This window comes from Crassostrea angulata, chromosome 1 (genome assembly GCF_025612915.1).
Source record: "Crassostrea angulata isolate pt1a10 chromosome 1, ASM2561291v2, whole genome shotgun sequence".
NCBI classification, from domain to species: Eukaryota; Metazoa; Mollusca; class Bivalvia; order Ostreida; family Ostreidae; genus Magallana; species Magallana angulata.
Window position 1 is genome coordinate 11,282,684 of NC_069111.1, and position 17,125 is coordinate 11,299,808.

The 17,125-nt window shown below is 32.0% G+C and overlaps 1 protein-coding gene across 4 annotated transcripts; it reads right to left on the bottom strand.

The window, feature by feature from the left end:
* Window positions 1-289: 289 nt before the first annotated feature.
* On the bottom strand, window positions 290-15,450 carry LOC128187250 (phosphonopyruvate decarboxylase-like). 4 transcript variants are annotated; one of them, XM_052857552.1, is made up of 12 exons: window positions 15,300-15,450; window positions 13,442-13,546; window positions 12,726-12,743; window positions 10,287-10,301; window positions 5,812-5,959; window positions 4,456-4,586; window positions 3,906-4,065; window positions 3,683-3,738; window positions 3,433-3,545; window positions 3,000-3,110; window positions 2,171-2,477; window positions 290-1,696 (listed from the first exon to the last, which is right to left on the bottom strand). In XM_052857552.1, exons 1-12 carry the CDS (start codon window positions 15,333-15,335, stop codon window positions 1,517-1,519), a joined length of 1,380 nt encoding a protein of 459 aa, XP_052713512.1. In that variant the 5' UTR covers window positions 15,336-15,450; the 3' UTR covers window positions 290-1,516. The 4 variants fall into 4 exon arrangements, with proteins under 4 accessions (XP_052713512.1, XP_052713528.1, XP_052713518.1 ...); XM_052857568.1 differs by lacking the exon at window positions 12,726-12,743; XM_052857558.1 differs by lacking the exon at window positions 10,287-10,301.
* Window positions 15,451-17,125: the final 1,675 nt, after the last annotated feature.

The following is a 17,125-nucleotide window of genomic DNA, read 5'->3' on the forward strand; positions in this document are numbered from 1 at the left end:
GATACAAGACCTGGACCAAAAATTTTAACCAGGTCTGGACGCAGATGCCGTGGGTATAGCATATATATAAGCTTCCCCTGAATCCATTTTGGTGAGCTAAAGCTCACCCAGAGAATGCACTTTAGATTATTTCAAGTCTTTTAACTGTGATGTTCAATCATGTTTTCTGATTGTAAAAAAACTTGGGGTATGTACCCTCTGATAATCTCTCCTCCTCTCTCTCCTTTCCCTCTCTCTCTCTCTCTCTCTCTCTCTCTCTCAATCTTTATATATAATGAAAACAAATACAGATATTTTAGTCTTTATTTTCTTGTAACTTAAGCTAATTTAAAGATAGTAAAAACCTTACAAAGAAAAATGGTTTAAATGAAATACCGGGGTAAAATGAGCCCTCATAAAAAATCACATACTGTTATTCAACCTAATATCTAAACCCATGTGCAATGTACATGAATAATTAACTATCACTTGGATAGTTTATTTGGAACACAGATGAAAGTCAATTGATTGTAAAATGTCCACAGCCTTTGAAACCATGTTTAGCTGCCTTTTACATGATCTCTTCACACAAATTCACATCATTCATTTCAAATCAATTTTAACCTGATTTTACAGTTCATTAAATAAAACCACAACATACCACATTCTGAAGGGCCACATAAAAATCAAAACCTTAACAAATACTTCACTCCATTCCCCTTACCCCTAATATCGATAAGTCATGAAATAATTCTACATATTAAGTACCGGGTATTTAATGTGAAATGGGAGGTTCCATTTCCCTTTAAGAGACAAATTCCATACGGTCAATTTCTTATAGGTACACCTTGTATTTGTAATACAAAGACATCTACCAGTACATGCAACTGAACAAAACAAAAACAAAAGAAAAATGATCTTTCACAAAAACATCAGACTCCCAGACATTAAATAAAACGTATTCATGTAAGAACTTACAAATGTCCATCTTTTGTGTACAATTATAAAATGATTCATTCACAGAGAGTTATAACTTTTCAAGTAGTACATGATGTATGAATACCAATACACAACTATATGATAGTGTAAATAAATAAAACAGCATCATCTGAAACCCACAGCTAGTATTGCACATTTACTGGCTGCAGGACAACTCTGCCCTACATGGTCAATAAGCACAAGATCAAAAAAGTGTATGCAATGTTAGCCTTGGGTTTAGGACAATGATAAAAATAGGTTCTAAAGGACAGTAACAAAGGAAAATGTATCTAAAACAACAATGGATTCAACAAATAAATGGTGCAAGGTAACAGATCTACTGGTAAACTTTATATTACAGGTATATATACAAACACAATTACACTACTTCGAGAATGAACTGGATTAGAAAACAAATATTTCTACCTCAGAAATAATACTTCAATTTTTTTGAAAGACTGATAAGGAGATTCCAGCAGTAAATCTAAATAATGTATTAATAAAACCCTGTAGGAGTTTATGCAATCATTAAAAATTTTCATGTTAGTAGTTGATGAAATTAATTGATGGCCAAGAAATGCATGAAGTCCTCCTTGTTTTCTATTGGGGTTCGTGTGGGCCTGCCCAGATTTTTACGACTGCCCATTAGTGTTTTGATTTCTAGAAGAACTGGTCCTTCCATTCCCCGCATGTCTAGCACACACTGGGCAACCTCCTCTGGAGTAACAGCTACCATTGTCTGCAAACAAGAGTACCCTGTTTATTCTAAAGTACATAAGCATTCATTGTTGGATACCCATATCTTTCAGTCATTGCAGATGAATTGAAAGGCATTACTGTAGATTCTTAATCCAACGCGAGGAATTAATATCCGCATAAAATTGCGTGAAGCACCCCACCATGGATTTAAAAATCTCACTTATATTTTCTGAGAATTGAGAGCTATATGAGAATAGGATAAAAATTCTGCATTTGCGATTTAATATCCTCGCGTTTTAATACAAAACAGCGGGATCGCAGAATTAAGAACTTGTGTAAAATAAGGAATCTTCAGTATCATCCCTGGGAATCTAAGATGACTTCAAATTTTCACAAACAGAAGATAGAATACTTTTGATGTGACATACAGATCAGATGATCAGATTCAAAGTGGTGCTTGATGATGTATACTACATGTACGTATGTACATGTATTACGCTAAAATAATGCTTACCGTTTTGTATCCACAACCTTGAGCAATTTTAGAGAAAGAGAAATCTTCATGGTTTCCAGCATCTGTTGGCTGGCCTCCAACTGAATCATGGGCTCCGTTGTTGATGACTATATGTTTGAAATTGTCCAGACTGGACTGGCCCACAGTTGCCATGGCACCCATGTGCATAATAACTGAACCATCCCCGTCCAGACAAAAGATCTGTCTCTTGGGCTTCTGCATGGCCACCCCAAGGGCTATTGAGGATGTGTGTCCCATTGAGCCCACAGTTAAAAAGTCCTTCTCATGGCCCATGTCTTTGGAAACTCTGTATGAATAATAATATGGTATCAGAGGGAAGAACTGCACAAGGACTGTTTGCCAATTTTTATTTTCATGTGAGAAATTTGTGCAAGGTTCGTGAGCACCCTCGCTGCAAATATTTCTTGCCGCAATACAGTCTTCAAATGTCTCTGGTATACAGTTTTCCAGATAATCTACCGGGTACATCATAATCACAAAAACTAATTGCCAATAACTACTAGTATTTCATCTCCATTAAATTGTGAAAGAAAGTTGTTGCAAGTAAATATTGGATTACACAATGTATACATATGTGTGTGATTGTTGTATTTAATGCAAAATGTTTCAGACTTTTTCTCTCTGAAAACCACACAAATTAGTATTGAAAATTAGTATGAATCATGTTTGTTAGAAGTTGAAAGATTTTTCTGTGGATTTGCAATGCTGAATCACTGGATCATTGAATAACAGGCAGATTTTCAACATTTATTATCACGGTCATAGAGGATATAACATTGGAGAAATGGAATTGATGTTGTTCAGTTACCTGTACTCAAACAGCTCTCTAGACAACATCCCAGTAGCACTGACCACGACATCTTTCTGGCTCAAATTGTCAATCACAACTTTCATGGCATCTTCTCTTGTCATTACGAATCTGAATAAAATAAAAATATTGATCAAGAAAATTTTCTTTTTTTTCTTACATCAAAATGAACATTTCTTACAATTTTTATTTAAAGGACCCTTATTTCACTTCAATGCATTTTTATACTTTGTTTTGATGTATTTCGTAGTGACCTGCACTTCACTGTTTAAGAACATTTTACTTGAGTGAAATGTGGACTAGATTAACTTAAAGTGAACAACTTTATGCAGTGTATGATTTTCCAATTGGTCCTGATGTGGCCACTGGAAATTCTTTTGGTTTTAATTTGCACATAATTTTTCAAGAACACGGCTAAAATAAATAAACATACTCCTCTGGTGCGGGACCCTTCTTTAATTTGTATGGAGCAAATGTCTGTCTTTTTACAAGGAAAGCATAGGGAGCATTTGACTTTTCCATATAATGTTTCGCAGTCAACAAAGCCTGAAATATAAGACAGATCCGATATAAAAAAAAACAAAAAACATTGTGGATTGTTGTCCCAATATCTACATGTAAAGATCCTTCATATATTTGACACTAAAACATTTCGTCCAAAATGAACATGAAAAAAATAATACCTGATCAGCACCTTCTTCATAGTCAGGAAGTGGCTGAAATGGAATTCCTAGGGCAGCTAAATATAAACAATGAACCAGTTTAATACCTAGTTGGAAAACTACCAGTAGTTTAAATAATTTACTCTTAAGTAAATTTTCAAGACTTGCATTGTTCTATTGATCAAAACTGCAGCAAAATACTTCAATTCCAAAAAAACTTGATTGTTTTATTTCAACCTCTCACCAAGCAGTCCAGGAGTTGCCTGCCCTTGAACAAGATGCTGTGGTTCATCGCGCTTGCCTGGTTCCCCTCTCCAACCGATCAGCAGTATCATTGGTACACTGTACACAGATGGCGAGGTCAACGACATTATAGGGTTGATAATGTTGCCTAAGCCAGAGTTCTAAAATACAAAATCAATCAATTCATAAAAATTTCAGCAATGTCTGATTTCATTAACAACCAGAAGAAATGTTCAGGTAGTCTTTCTTCATGAGCGATTGTTAAATAATCTAATTTTAATAATTAATAACTATAACTTAAACAAATTTGCTAAGGCCTAAGTTATAATGCTATGGTTTTCATATACCGTACATGACTGTACTTAATTGTAATTATGTACTTATTACTTGGCCTATCATCATGTTATGATACATGTATAGTCACAAATATATATCTACTTCAGAAATCACACATAGTAAATGTTATTTGAAAATACTTCTAGATTAAAAATTACTAATTTAAAACTCAAATTGCATGGACTGTTACAGTAGATGATTAATGTTTAAAATACCTGCAGGTACACCATTGGATGTTTACCAGTTGCTAGGTGATAACCTGTTGCTATGGCTACTGCATTACCCTCGCTTGCAGCAATAACATGTTTTTCTTTGGGTGCATTTTGTGTTACATATGCACAAAAATCTTAAATCAAATAATTGTCACCAATTAATAAGTACTGCTGACTGAAATAAATATAGGTATTAAAACAAGTCATAATTTTCATAGTTCATCTGGATTTCTCTGATCTTTCCCTTACAACAATAAAATCTTTTGAACAGAATATAAAATGACTATGAAAGAAAGTGGGCGCTTAAGATGTACATTCGGCAGGAATCTGGGCGCACAAGGAGAGTGAAAATTTCATCAATTAATTTTAAGCATTTTTTGAATTATAACCGTTATTTGGTTTCTGTTGGATGTGGAATGAGTGGAAAAATATTTGTCATGCAATAGGTTTTATCATAATATGGGTCTAAATATAGCAACACGATGCAATTTTTGCAAAATCCTACTTATTTACAACTGTTTTTAAATGATTTTGTTGTCTCTGGGTATTCTCTCCACAAATTTGAAACATGTAAAGATAACGCATTTCAACATTAAAAAAGTCGCTTTTGAAAAAAAAATGGAGAGATGACCCAGAGATGACTAATTATGTACTTTTTAAAATTATTTTTTGAAGGATAAATAACAAAGTCCATTGATATGACAGTGTTGTTCCAAACAGTACTTTACACCACATATTTACAAGTCTCGCATGGCTCAGTGGTTTCGTACTGGATTAGTGACTACAAACATGCAGTGTTTTGGGTTCAAATCCAACCGGTGGTCTTCTTTTTTTTAATTAAAATTTTTTGTTTTAAATGTTTGTTATTATAACATGATGTTGAATTATAATATACCGGTATATTTTAATTTGTCGTTATTGGTTTCTAGATCTGCTGTATGAACACTGTTTTCTTTTCTTATTACTAGTTTTTTAGGATATACATAATATAACTTCATTAAAATAGGTTTGAATTAACATTTCCAATATAACTAGTTATCGGTTTACCTCTCATTGTCATTTTTGAAAGCTTGTGAGTTTTTTAATAACCGGAATAGCCATGTACTTCGACTCTCAACATAATATATTATGACATAGCCTTTCGAGGTTATAGACATTTAAATCACAATTGATTCGTGTCGAGAATTCCTGCAAATTTACAATCTTGTGCGCTCACTTTCTTTGTTTTTTTAAAGACAAATTATTTCTTACAAAAAGGAATGGATTAATAAATTCGAAACAGATTGAATAATTACAATTGCTTCCAGATCATCAAAGTGCTTTTAATCAGTAACAGTGGTCACCATGGGAATACATTACCTTTCAGGAGTGAGTCTGGCACACCACAGAAAAAGTCAACGCCAATGTTGAGGCATGACTTGTAGAACTCGTCAGGCTGTAAGAAGTCTCTCACCAATTCTGTTAATTCTCCAGCATCTGCATTCCTTTTCTGTTGTTCTTCATATTGCTGAGGGGAAAAAATTCCATATAAAGCCAATTTTATACATACATATATCATAGTATCAAAAAGAAGTTTGAGACATTCAAATTCAATTAAGTATGAATAAGTTGGAATTTGTTCACAGTAAACCAAATACATGTATTATATGCATGGTATACATATCCATAAAATTTGCAAGCATCCAATTTTCTCCATGCAAATCTGTTTTATACTCTGTCCCAAATTCTGCTTCCACTACATTTTGCCTAATATTTTGATGATAAAAAATACCTAGTGCCCAAACTATGTTTATCCACTAGAATGAAATCAAAGTACTGAAGTACTAACGGGGGTTGATTTTATCAATTATTATTTATTTTAAAATCAACGATATGTTATTTTGCCTGGCAAGTAGTTTATAATCTGTATTTGAATTACGCACACTTTTATAATATGAATTCACGGACTTTTCCGACAAGAATTTCGAAAAAAACCTTTATGAAACATGTGGTGTTATATTTAAAAATAGAATTGATTCCATCAAACTATGTATCAGTAATCGAAATATTTCAAATATTGTATAGATCTATGCAATAATGAACTCTAGTCTTGTTCAACCAGATGCTCAGCTGTTTTCGTTAATCTCCGACAAGCAAGAGGTACTCTCTGCCAACACCAGGTCGCGTTATAGCTTGATGACGCGACCTCTAAATATAGACTGACTCTCTGCTTGTCAGGGATTTACGGAGACAGCCGATGGTTGAACGAGACTTTATATTGAACTCCGGCGTAGGAATACATACGACTGCAAATAATATCTAAAATGTTCGTACTATTTAAAATCTGACTATTTTTAAGGTATTCTTAAATAAGTTTCATTAACAAAAATGCTTCAGCATACATTACGTCAAATTTATCGATTATTTTCAAGCGGTGATGATTTGTGATTAGGTCCAAACACTGTTTCAGTTTCGGTTTGCCAGAGTAACTGCATAGGAGAGTTGATTAAAAATCAACTCCCAAAAAGTCCAGATTATATGTTTTGAAATGCCCCTCTACTGCTTCAGGTTTCAATGCATAACCAAAAATAGAAAGTCAAAGGGGATTTTGCATTGCAGATGATAACTTTGAAATTTGTGGGAGTAATTCCCAATGGAAAAAAGTTGTAAATTTTTCCCATTCTACATCTCCATAAGAAAATTGTTTTTGATCATGTTAATTTGGTAAATTAAGATAAATGAAATGTCAATGAAGTAATTTTGGATTTTCCCCCTTATATCGATTTCAATTGTACTTTTTTACCAGGTATGTGTTTTTTTGTTAAAATTCGTTAAAAGGTGAGGGAAGCAGTAACCTGGGACAGTCTATTAATAGTTTTTAGCTGTATCAAATAAATAAAATGACTTCATGCTCATCAAAATTGATCAGTTCTTAGAACTTCTTACACATGCCATTTTTAAATAAGAATTAAATAACACATATAATTCTTGGTTAACAGTATTTGATTAACCAGTTTCAATACATAAAGACAGAATTGCTAAATGTTAATTGAATCATGCTTCCTTTACCTTTATTATTTGTTGTTTTTTTTTATTAATTAAGCTCTTCATTTCATAACATTAATTTTAAAGCTTGCTTGCATTCACATGTAATAATGCAATCAAAAATTGAATTGGCTGTATTCAATTTAAAGTAAAATTTAGCTGATCCTTGAATATGCTGAATGATTTAGTCAAATCTTTCAATGCAATGCTGGGAATGCTGAAAGCTTGCATATTACTGGGTGTACTGTGTACATGCAATGCTTCAGGGGGGACCACAACTATGAGGCTCCATCTCATATACCACTAAGCATTTACCAGTAACAAAGATAGTTACATATTCCAGCCTAACTGACAAGGGAAAAGTACCATAGTACATGATAATTCATGTACTGTTCCCTTTTAAATCATTATGTATAACGGTACACGTAGTTCTGTAACGTGCAGCGGGTCACTGCCTGTGTTACCCCAAGGGCCTGTCCCCGAGTAGAATCAAATAACCCTGATTGCTGCCAATATTTACAAGTGCAGACTTCAATCACCGCACCTGCACATAAATAGGGACTCAAACGTTACGCAAGCAGGGATGACCACACACCTACGCAACTTAACAGGTATCAATGTAAACGCAAGCAGGGATGACTGCACACTTGCACCAACAACCAATTCATAATCACAGGACCTAGATTCAGACCTAATGTGACACCTGGCTGACCAAATTGTAAACCCTATTGAGCAGTCCAGCAAGCTATTGAAAACTCTACCGTTATTCTGTCATTTGCTCTAATAACATATTCAATATAAATCAATATATCAAAGGACAATAACTCTAATAAAAAATAAAGTAATAAGCTGCCTGTTTCAGTTCTTTATCATTCCATAAGATACTGTCATTATTATGGTACACTATTCAAATGTTTTATAAGCCAGAATAAAACCAATAGAATTTTTAGTCTAAGAGCATAATACTTCATATCTGTTCATGTACCGTAATACTCTGAATGAGCAGTAATGAGATTACCGGTAATTAATGCAAAGAGAAACTAGGATATAATCCTCTCTTTGGCCATAATCTTACATGGACCGTACATAATGTTTGCTTGAAAAATGCATGCGATACATAATTTATCCACCCATTCTTAGCAATTAATACATAATGTGTCAGGTAATTCTGGCATACTGCAAAAGTTCAGGGTGCATTGATGATAAAAAAAATTGGCTTTGGTTCACATTTTGCAAGTTATCTAACTTGCATTTCAAGTCTGCCAAAGTAAAAGACTTCAATTAAAATGTAATTGTACCTGTATTTTCCACTCATTATTATCTTAAAATTAACATAACCTAATGATAAACAGGAAATATTTTCTGAATAATTCCTCAAAGTATAGGTACTGTGTTTGACCAATATTGTTCTTCTCAAGGACAATTTTAAGCAATTGTATAAAGAGCATGAACTTAACTCTATTATAGTAAAATAATTTGGCAATAAATTAATGCTCACACTATTTGGACAGTTTTTAATTTTTGGTGTTTACATACATTAATTTTATAAAAGGTTATATAAGTTACTGGGTATTACTCTTTTTTCCCCTCTAATTTATATGCAGATAAACTTTTTATCCTACATTTTTTCATAAATCAATTAAAGCTGAACAAAAATTTAATTTTTGCACTCAAACCTCAAACTTGGACAAAATTGCTTGAACAGTTTGCAAGGCTATGATAAAATTTCCTCTTTACATAATAATAGCATATGATAAAAGAAACTGGGAAAGGCAGATAATCACACAAAACAACAACACACAAACTCTGATTGAACAAAATCACTTAAGTTCAAGTATCCATAAGATCCTGCTACGGTCTGTAATAAAGACTTTCCTTACAAATTTTGAGGATAAGACATGTCCTTGAAAATTAATCAGTGGTTAGAGCAGTGGGGGAAGTGTAATTAGTAGAAAGATCTCTGCAAAGATACTAGTATATGCTTGAGGGTTGTTAGAAAAGTTCACGAACACAGTGATTTACGGAAAAATTACTGTGCCCAGTACTTTAAAGGATGAAGTATGTTTTATTAAATGACTATCCTTTGAAAATAAGTTTGCAAAAAAATCTGATGATTTGAAATTTTTTTTTTTTTAAAAATATACAGGGATTTTTACTTTGCATGACATAGATTGTTGTTCATCATCAAAAATATCAGTCCTTCCATCTTAAACCTCTGATGCCATTTGTAAACCATTGTCATTGACACCTTTGGGCCATCTCCAACAGCCTCTAAGAACCTTCTGGTCTCTATCAGATATTTTCCTGCATGCACACAAAATTTAATAATGACCCAGTGCTCCAAGACCTACATTGCCATTAGTATTTTTGACACAATTTCCAAGCTTTGATTGTCCATGTTTTACAATAAAATGGCCGGAAATGCTTCAATTGAATTGAAACTTTCGCAAAATGATGTTTTTTAGTTATTGTAATGTGATAGAAATATTGTGCATTTTTCTGCAATAAAAAGGTACATTTACTTAAGAAGGAAAAATGCATTCAAAATAAAACTAATAAAAATGTTACATGCTCTGTAAGGCATATCTAATGTATATTTTTAATTGAGCCTTAAAAAAAACCAATTGTTACATATTAATCAGAAAATACGTCAAGTTTAAATCAAAGGAGTTTTACTGGTATCATGCAAAAAAAGTATGATCACAATCAAACTTTTCCACAAACTTTTCTAACAACCCTCGCAAATTAAAAAAAGCCTTGGATTTGAAAACATAGAAAGTACAACAAAGTCTGAAGACAGCAAGTCTTACCTTTTCTTGCTTGCTCTATAGGGGATGCGCCGATAAATAAAAAGCAGCACATGAAAAGAAATGATCATGATCTCATAAAAATAAACAAAACATAAAATACATGTACTCCATACACCGGTAACTTTGCTGCACAATCTGAAATGTAATTCTTATTATTTCAAGTAACTTAAAAATAGATTAATTAAGAGGGTTGGAGGGTTGTGGCCATCATTAGACTATAACAATCTTCTTTTGAAGAAAAGTTCTGTATAAAGATGGAGAAAATTAAAACTTGAAGCTAAAACCCACGGAAATTCAATTTTCTTTACTAAATAGTGGCGCATAGCTTTTGAAAAATCATACCTAAAAATTTAAAATAGATCTAATGGTTAATTGTTGAACACCCAGCCTCCTTGAATTTCTACGGTTAATAATTTTTGTCAAAACAACCAATAAAGCTGTTGTTTTAGAGCACTGTTAGCAATAGAAAACAGTTTGTGTGTTCGTCCAATTAGCTAGGTGATACCTACAACTCCTGGCTACAATTTACTGTTGTTGTACCTTTTACAAAAGAGAAAGTTTTCTTCACGTCAAGACCATCAATATCATTTTAACTTTTTATTTAATACAATACCAAAAAAAGGTTTGAAGAGAAGGTTGAATAAATTGGAGATGACTGTCAAAATCTAACATGTTTACCATATAAAGAGAATACCAAATCAAATTTAAATTAGACCACTGGGTTGATATAACAAGGCTTAAAAAAAGGTGTGTTTCAATTTCAGAACAAAATTCAATGCAATCAGTAAATAACATACGTACATGTCCACCTGTACTTTTTTTGAACAAAGGAATGTTTTAGTTGACCAAAAAAAGTGCAAGTCCAGCGTAATTTAAAATCAAAGAAAGTTTTTGACTGGCAAGCAACATCATAGAGGGGCAAATGTATGCATGAATACTGAAATTTTGGCAGACATGAATTAAAATTCACCCTCCCCATTTAACAATTCAGTGGTCCAATTTTACACATACCAATAAATATGGTAATTCATAAAATTTTTATACCCTCTCTATTCTGTCAAAAGAAAAAGCTCATCTAAAATTGAAATACACTGAAATAGGAAAATTACCGGTAATATCTACTGAAGTGTATGGATCCCTGATCCATGGTTTAGTACATTTCTACGCTTAATAAATTTCTCTGACATATAAAAATCAACCAGTTAGAAACTCACAAAACTTCACACTACCAGCCGTATAAAAATAGTTGGTCAAATGTAAAAGATGTTGGCAATGCATTCAGATGTATTGTCTTCTGTTGTGTCAGCAGTCTGCTTGTGAACTTGAATATCAACGATTATTTCAGCTAGGAAACATCCACCTCATAGCCACACAAAACAGGGGGAAGTCTGATCTTATTCATATTATATACAACTTTGAATACTTGGACATAAACAACTTTTGCTTCAATTTAATATCAAAGATTTTGTCTTGATTCTAGAATGTTGAAGACTCAATGTAAAGCAGTGAATGATTTATGATTTTGAAAAGATATTTGCAAAGAACATGTACATAGAAATATATATATTTATTATAGATAATGATAATATGAATAAGGAGTAAAGAAGTATGATATCTTTTAATCAAATTCAACCCTCAAAATAATCCTCTAAATGAACATTTCAGCAAATCAAAATAGAATTCTTGGAGACTAAAAGCAGGAATTGTGTAATAAGATTATATACTGACATACCTATAATAATTTCAATGCATTTTTTTTTTAATTTATCATTTTTAAAGAAGTAACATACTAATTAGTTACATTTGTATACACTTAGTCTGAATTGATAGTTTTCATATTTTCAAATCAGTTATATCTTGGAGGTCAAGCGGGTAAATTTTCCTTTCTTAGCAACCAATTTTAGATGTATGACTTTAGCAGAAATACATACAGTGTCAAAACAAAGTCACAATTACAAATTGATTAAAGGAGGCTTGAAATTATGTGTATTTGACATATAAACAGTATTACATTAGCGATAATCAAAAAACCATGTCCAAACATGACAGCTCAAATTGGTTGATTAATAAAGGAATCGTAATATTTTGGTCTCCAAAATTGCAACTGACAGAAAATAACTCCTGCTAAAATTGCATCGATAACTATCAATTGGTAACTTATTGCACATCAAATTAAAAAAAAACAATAAATTATTAAATTATGCGAACATCAGGCTGAATTTATAATAAAAATGTGCAAATGTTATAAATGCAAGACAAATTAAGTTGCAATTTGATATGAATGAATTCTTAGTTTTGATATGAATATAATTATCAAATAATATTGATACCCGGTATAAAGGTATTCAATAATATAAAGGTATCTAATTTTGTGGGCTACCATGGAGTCCATCACACCTTGTGTTTGGGGTTTTAGAGAGAGAGAGAATGATGACTTACATTGTTCTGACTGCCAAGCTTCAAATGAGAGAAACATATACACATATGAAGACAACTATTTATAATAAAACAAATACATTGTAAACACATGGCTGTAACAGTAACACAATCATAACATTGTCCAAACAAATCAGAAACAATGGAATCCTCGACAAAACAAAAACTCAGTGCAACCTTATCAACTGCCTTGTAAAATAAGGTCAATCCGCAACTCTGTTCAATTTCTTATTGTGTTAATTAAGTAAAAAATCATTTACTGGGTATTACTAGTATCTTAAATATCAGTATATGGACTAACATATAAGGTCTTTAAGTTATAATTCTACGAGTGAATTTTGATGATAAACAACGAACATGAAAATAATTAACTTTGAACTGAGATTTGTAATGTCTTATTTTTTAATCAGCTCTGGCACAAAATATACAGCTGTAGAGAGATATGGGTGACAGCTGCAAAAAATGCAGGACTCCCTGATAATCAGCCTGGTATCTATTGTCCACATACAGTTGTCAGTTGCATTATAATTCATAAACATAAATCTATATTTGTCGATAATAGATTTCTTTCAAAGGATCTTAATATTAATTTAATATTTTTTCAGCAATAGAAGTCTTACTAGTTTTATCAAAACAACCTTTGTTTGTTAAACAATAAGATAGAGAAGATTACATTTTACCATTGTTTAACTGTATGAGTGGGATGATCATTACGGTACCTTTTGAATGGCCTGGCTCTTATGAAGAGCTGGTCCTGTATGAAAGTCTTGTGTCACCTTCACCGAGCTCAAGCGTCCAAATGAAAGAAAGACATTTCTATTTCCCTATTAAAAGAAAAGAAAAGAGAGAGTCAACAATGATGGTAGCAGTCATTATACAGTGATTATAACTTTGAATTATGGACAAATAAACCATTGAGAGTTGCATCTTTAGCTTATAAACTAAAATATTACCAGGAGTGGGGTGGGGGTCTTTTTAATGATTTAAAAAAAAAAAAAAAAATTCTTATATAATAAATGAAAAATTTATTTGCCATGTTCACAGAAAATGACATATGCTTTGGAAAATCCTTTATTCTGTACATCACTATAATGATCATGCCTTTTCTGCTTTTGATGAAAAGGTTTTATTAAAATTAAGGAGACGATTTGAAATATTATTTGTGATAAGCAGTTTACAAACAATCTGTCAGAGTGGTCCCCTTTTAAGTATGTTACATTCAGTAAAAATCTGATTTTCCAACACCTATCGTTATCTATGAACATGCCAATTTAATAATGATTGGTTAGTTATGAAATAATCTAGTTTAAAGCTGCTTGGTCTGAATTTATATTACCCGGTAAGTAATTTTATATATATAGTATTATATACACTGTGCCAGTATCAACTTGAATATATCTGTACACTTTAAATCATGCATTGAAATGCTTAGCAATCTGTAGTTTCATTTTCTGTGCTAGCTCAAAACACAAAATTTACCAAATGGACCTATAATAGAATATATAATCTGACAAGTTACAAATTCTATGTAATGCAAATTCAAAATGCTTGATATTATCACATACCATTGCTTACAAACAAATTTAATTTACCTATATGTAACAGAAACTCACTCAGATGCCTGAAAACCAACTTTGTGAATATTTTTTCTTTGTTATTTCTGCATCAATTTCATTTCAAGAATAATTCTTACAATTAATTAATCAACAACAAAAAAATCAATGCTTCTTTGATTCAACTTCAAAACAATTTTCCAAAAACCCATTTCTGAGATGTAATTATAAATTATTATATCCAATCCAACATTTTTTTTCCACAATCGCATCCATCTTACAATGAATATACAGTAAAATCCTAGGATTGTTATACTTCATTTATGCCAGACTCATAAATTCCTGATGGGTTTATTTCACATATAAATTTAAAAATTGTGTCCATGTATATAAAAAAAGTTAACGCAAGTATATCAGAGTAAATTTATCAAAGCCCTTTAAAACTCAGACTTAAAACTACTTTTTAGAGGGTCTATCCACAGAATCAACGCAACGACTCGTGGAAAAGTGAAAATTCTTATTAGTTTATCATACGTTTGACACCTCTGACCTGATCAAAAGTATATTCAACTGTGATAATCATTCATTTATACTGTATACTACTGCAGTCTGAAAGCTATGCATTACTTCAGCAGCTTTAGCGTGCATATATATATATATATATATATATATATATATATATATATATATATATATATATATATATATATATATATATATATATATCAAGATTGGGGTTGGAGTCCAAAATCCATCCCCTGAAAAAATTTCAATTAGTTTAAATTCACAAACGTGTAGTAAAGCTACAGTTTGTAGTACAGAGAGCACCCCCCCCCCCCCCACCCACCTTCACCTAAAAAAAAATCTGGAACCGCGCATGTTCACGCAGCTGGCGAACAAGACATGTCCTATTCATTATAATCCTTATCATTGTGTCCCTAATCGACCGGTGGAACGTGTCAACAGATACACCAGGGAAACGCCTTTGTTTCGAAAACCAAATAATAAAATATATATATATTACCAGCAAACGGAATAACATTGGTCCAGCTCTTGCCATTGTCAAAGTTAGGTCCTTCCTCCTCCGTTAAGTAGAGAAAAAATATCGTGAACGTCCCAGAAGAAGTTTACCCGTTCTGTCAATCACCAACCGTGACAACGTGAACTAAACCGGAAATGCCTTTCGCAGGGTAAAATGCGGAAACTTTTTGATTGTCATGATGTGCAAATTAAAATCCGGGGAAAATGTTTTAACTTTAATTCTTTAATTAATTACATTGTTCATCGACATTCATCGACAGTTTCTTAAAAAACAGAATTTCAATTCACTCAAATGAATGAAGTTTCAAATTAGAGTCATCTGGCCCTCTGATGAATGCATCGATCCTTTTTATATAATATACAATCGTATAGAATGTCGCATTTTCATAAATACTTCTTTTAAATTCAATATTTTGGTCAATCATTTAGAATGCACCAGTAAACCATTTTATACATAAAAAATAAAAATAAAATTTTTGATCTCAAATTGTTTCCAAGTCCCTTTAAAAAATGAAAAGTAAATTAAAAAGACGCCTGTCGAAATGTTGAAATAAGAAGTTATACGAGTCTCTTTTATAGATATATATATATATATATATATATATATATATATATATATATATATATATATATATATATATATATATATATATATATATATATATATATATATATATATATATATATATATATATATATATCACAAAATTCTCAATTTTTTGTTAATTCCTCTTTACAATATTTTGATACTTACTTTTATGTGTTTTTTTTCTTTTTTATGAACACGTTTTCTATACTATATTAATTAATAAAACTTTAACCCAATTCAGTGAGATAATACAATGTTGTCGAAGAAGTCCGATATCTAGAAAGCAATATGACCTTGTCTCTCTTATAACCGACGCAGTTACATAGAACTTGTATATTATATACAGAAAATAATGGTTTATTATCTTATGAAAGTTGGCTTGGTCAAACAATGGCAGAACATTGAACATACGTATGATGAAAGACAGTTTATATCAATTGTGTAGTGTATGTAATTCGGACCATAAAATACAGTTGGCTACGGACACCAAACGCTCTAAATAAGGAGTACTGCCTTTTCCGATATATTTTATTTTATCGAATAAAATATGTAACATGACTACTTTGTTTAATCCCTCTGGTAGTCACCAGCGTTAGTTAGGCTAGGGTACCCACATTTGCAATGCTTAATGCAGATATTTTATAATTTTTATTGTGTTATTTTCCGGTGACAAACATTGTGTAACTGTTCATTCTGATCGGAGACCTGCAGCAATAAACTTATGATAATTTTTGAAGGCTTCCCTGCTTCTACTTTCAGTACGATAAGCCTGGGCAAACCTTTTTTGACCGGATATTGCTAGTTAAACGGGTTCACCCTCTGCAAGCGAGTAAATAATTCCCCGATTTAATGATGTTAATAGTCAACGACATGCAGAATCCTTCACGATAGTAACCGTAAACAAACACCCACCCCTTGCACCCAAGCCCCCTATAGAAACCTACAAAATATAAATAAAAATTCTATAAAGTTGCAAATTGCTTTAAGATAACAAATAATGAAAATTCCCTACAGACGTCCCCACTTGTATTTTGAATAAATGCATGTTGTGTCGGTGAAAAGAGTTTAATACATAATTTGGTAGAACAAATATGTAATTATAAAGATATATAATAGTCATCCGTTCAAGTTTTCCGGAGCATGCCGACCCTTTTGCACATAAAACTTCTATTTCAATGTAATTACTTTACAAGTTGGGGGGGGGGGGACTCCTTCAGATT

Bases quoted from the DNA above. Each gene is read 5' to 3' on its own strand.
- LOC128187250 (XM_052857552.1), bottom strand. From the start codon at position 15,335: ATGGCAAGAGCTGGACCAATGTTATTCCGTTTGCTG. The intron at 2,478-2,999 runs GTAACTGAACAA...TTATTCATACAG, and splicing joins AGAGAGCTGTTTGAGTACAG to AGTTTCCAAAGACATGGGCC. The intron at 1,697-2,170 runs GTAAGCATTATT...TCTTGTTTGCAG, and splicing joins AAGGTTGTGGATACAAAACG to ACAATGGTAGCTGTTACTCC.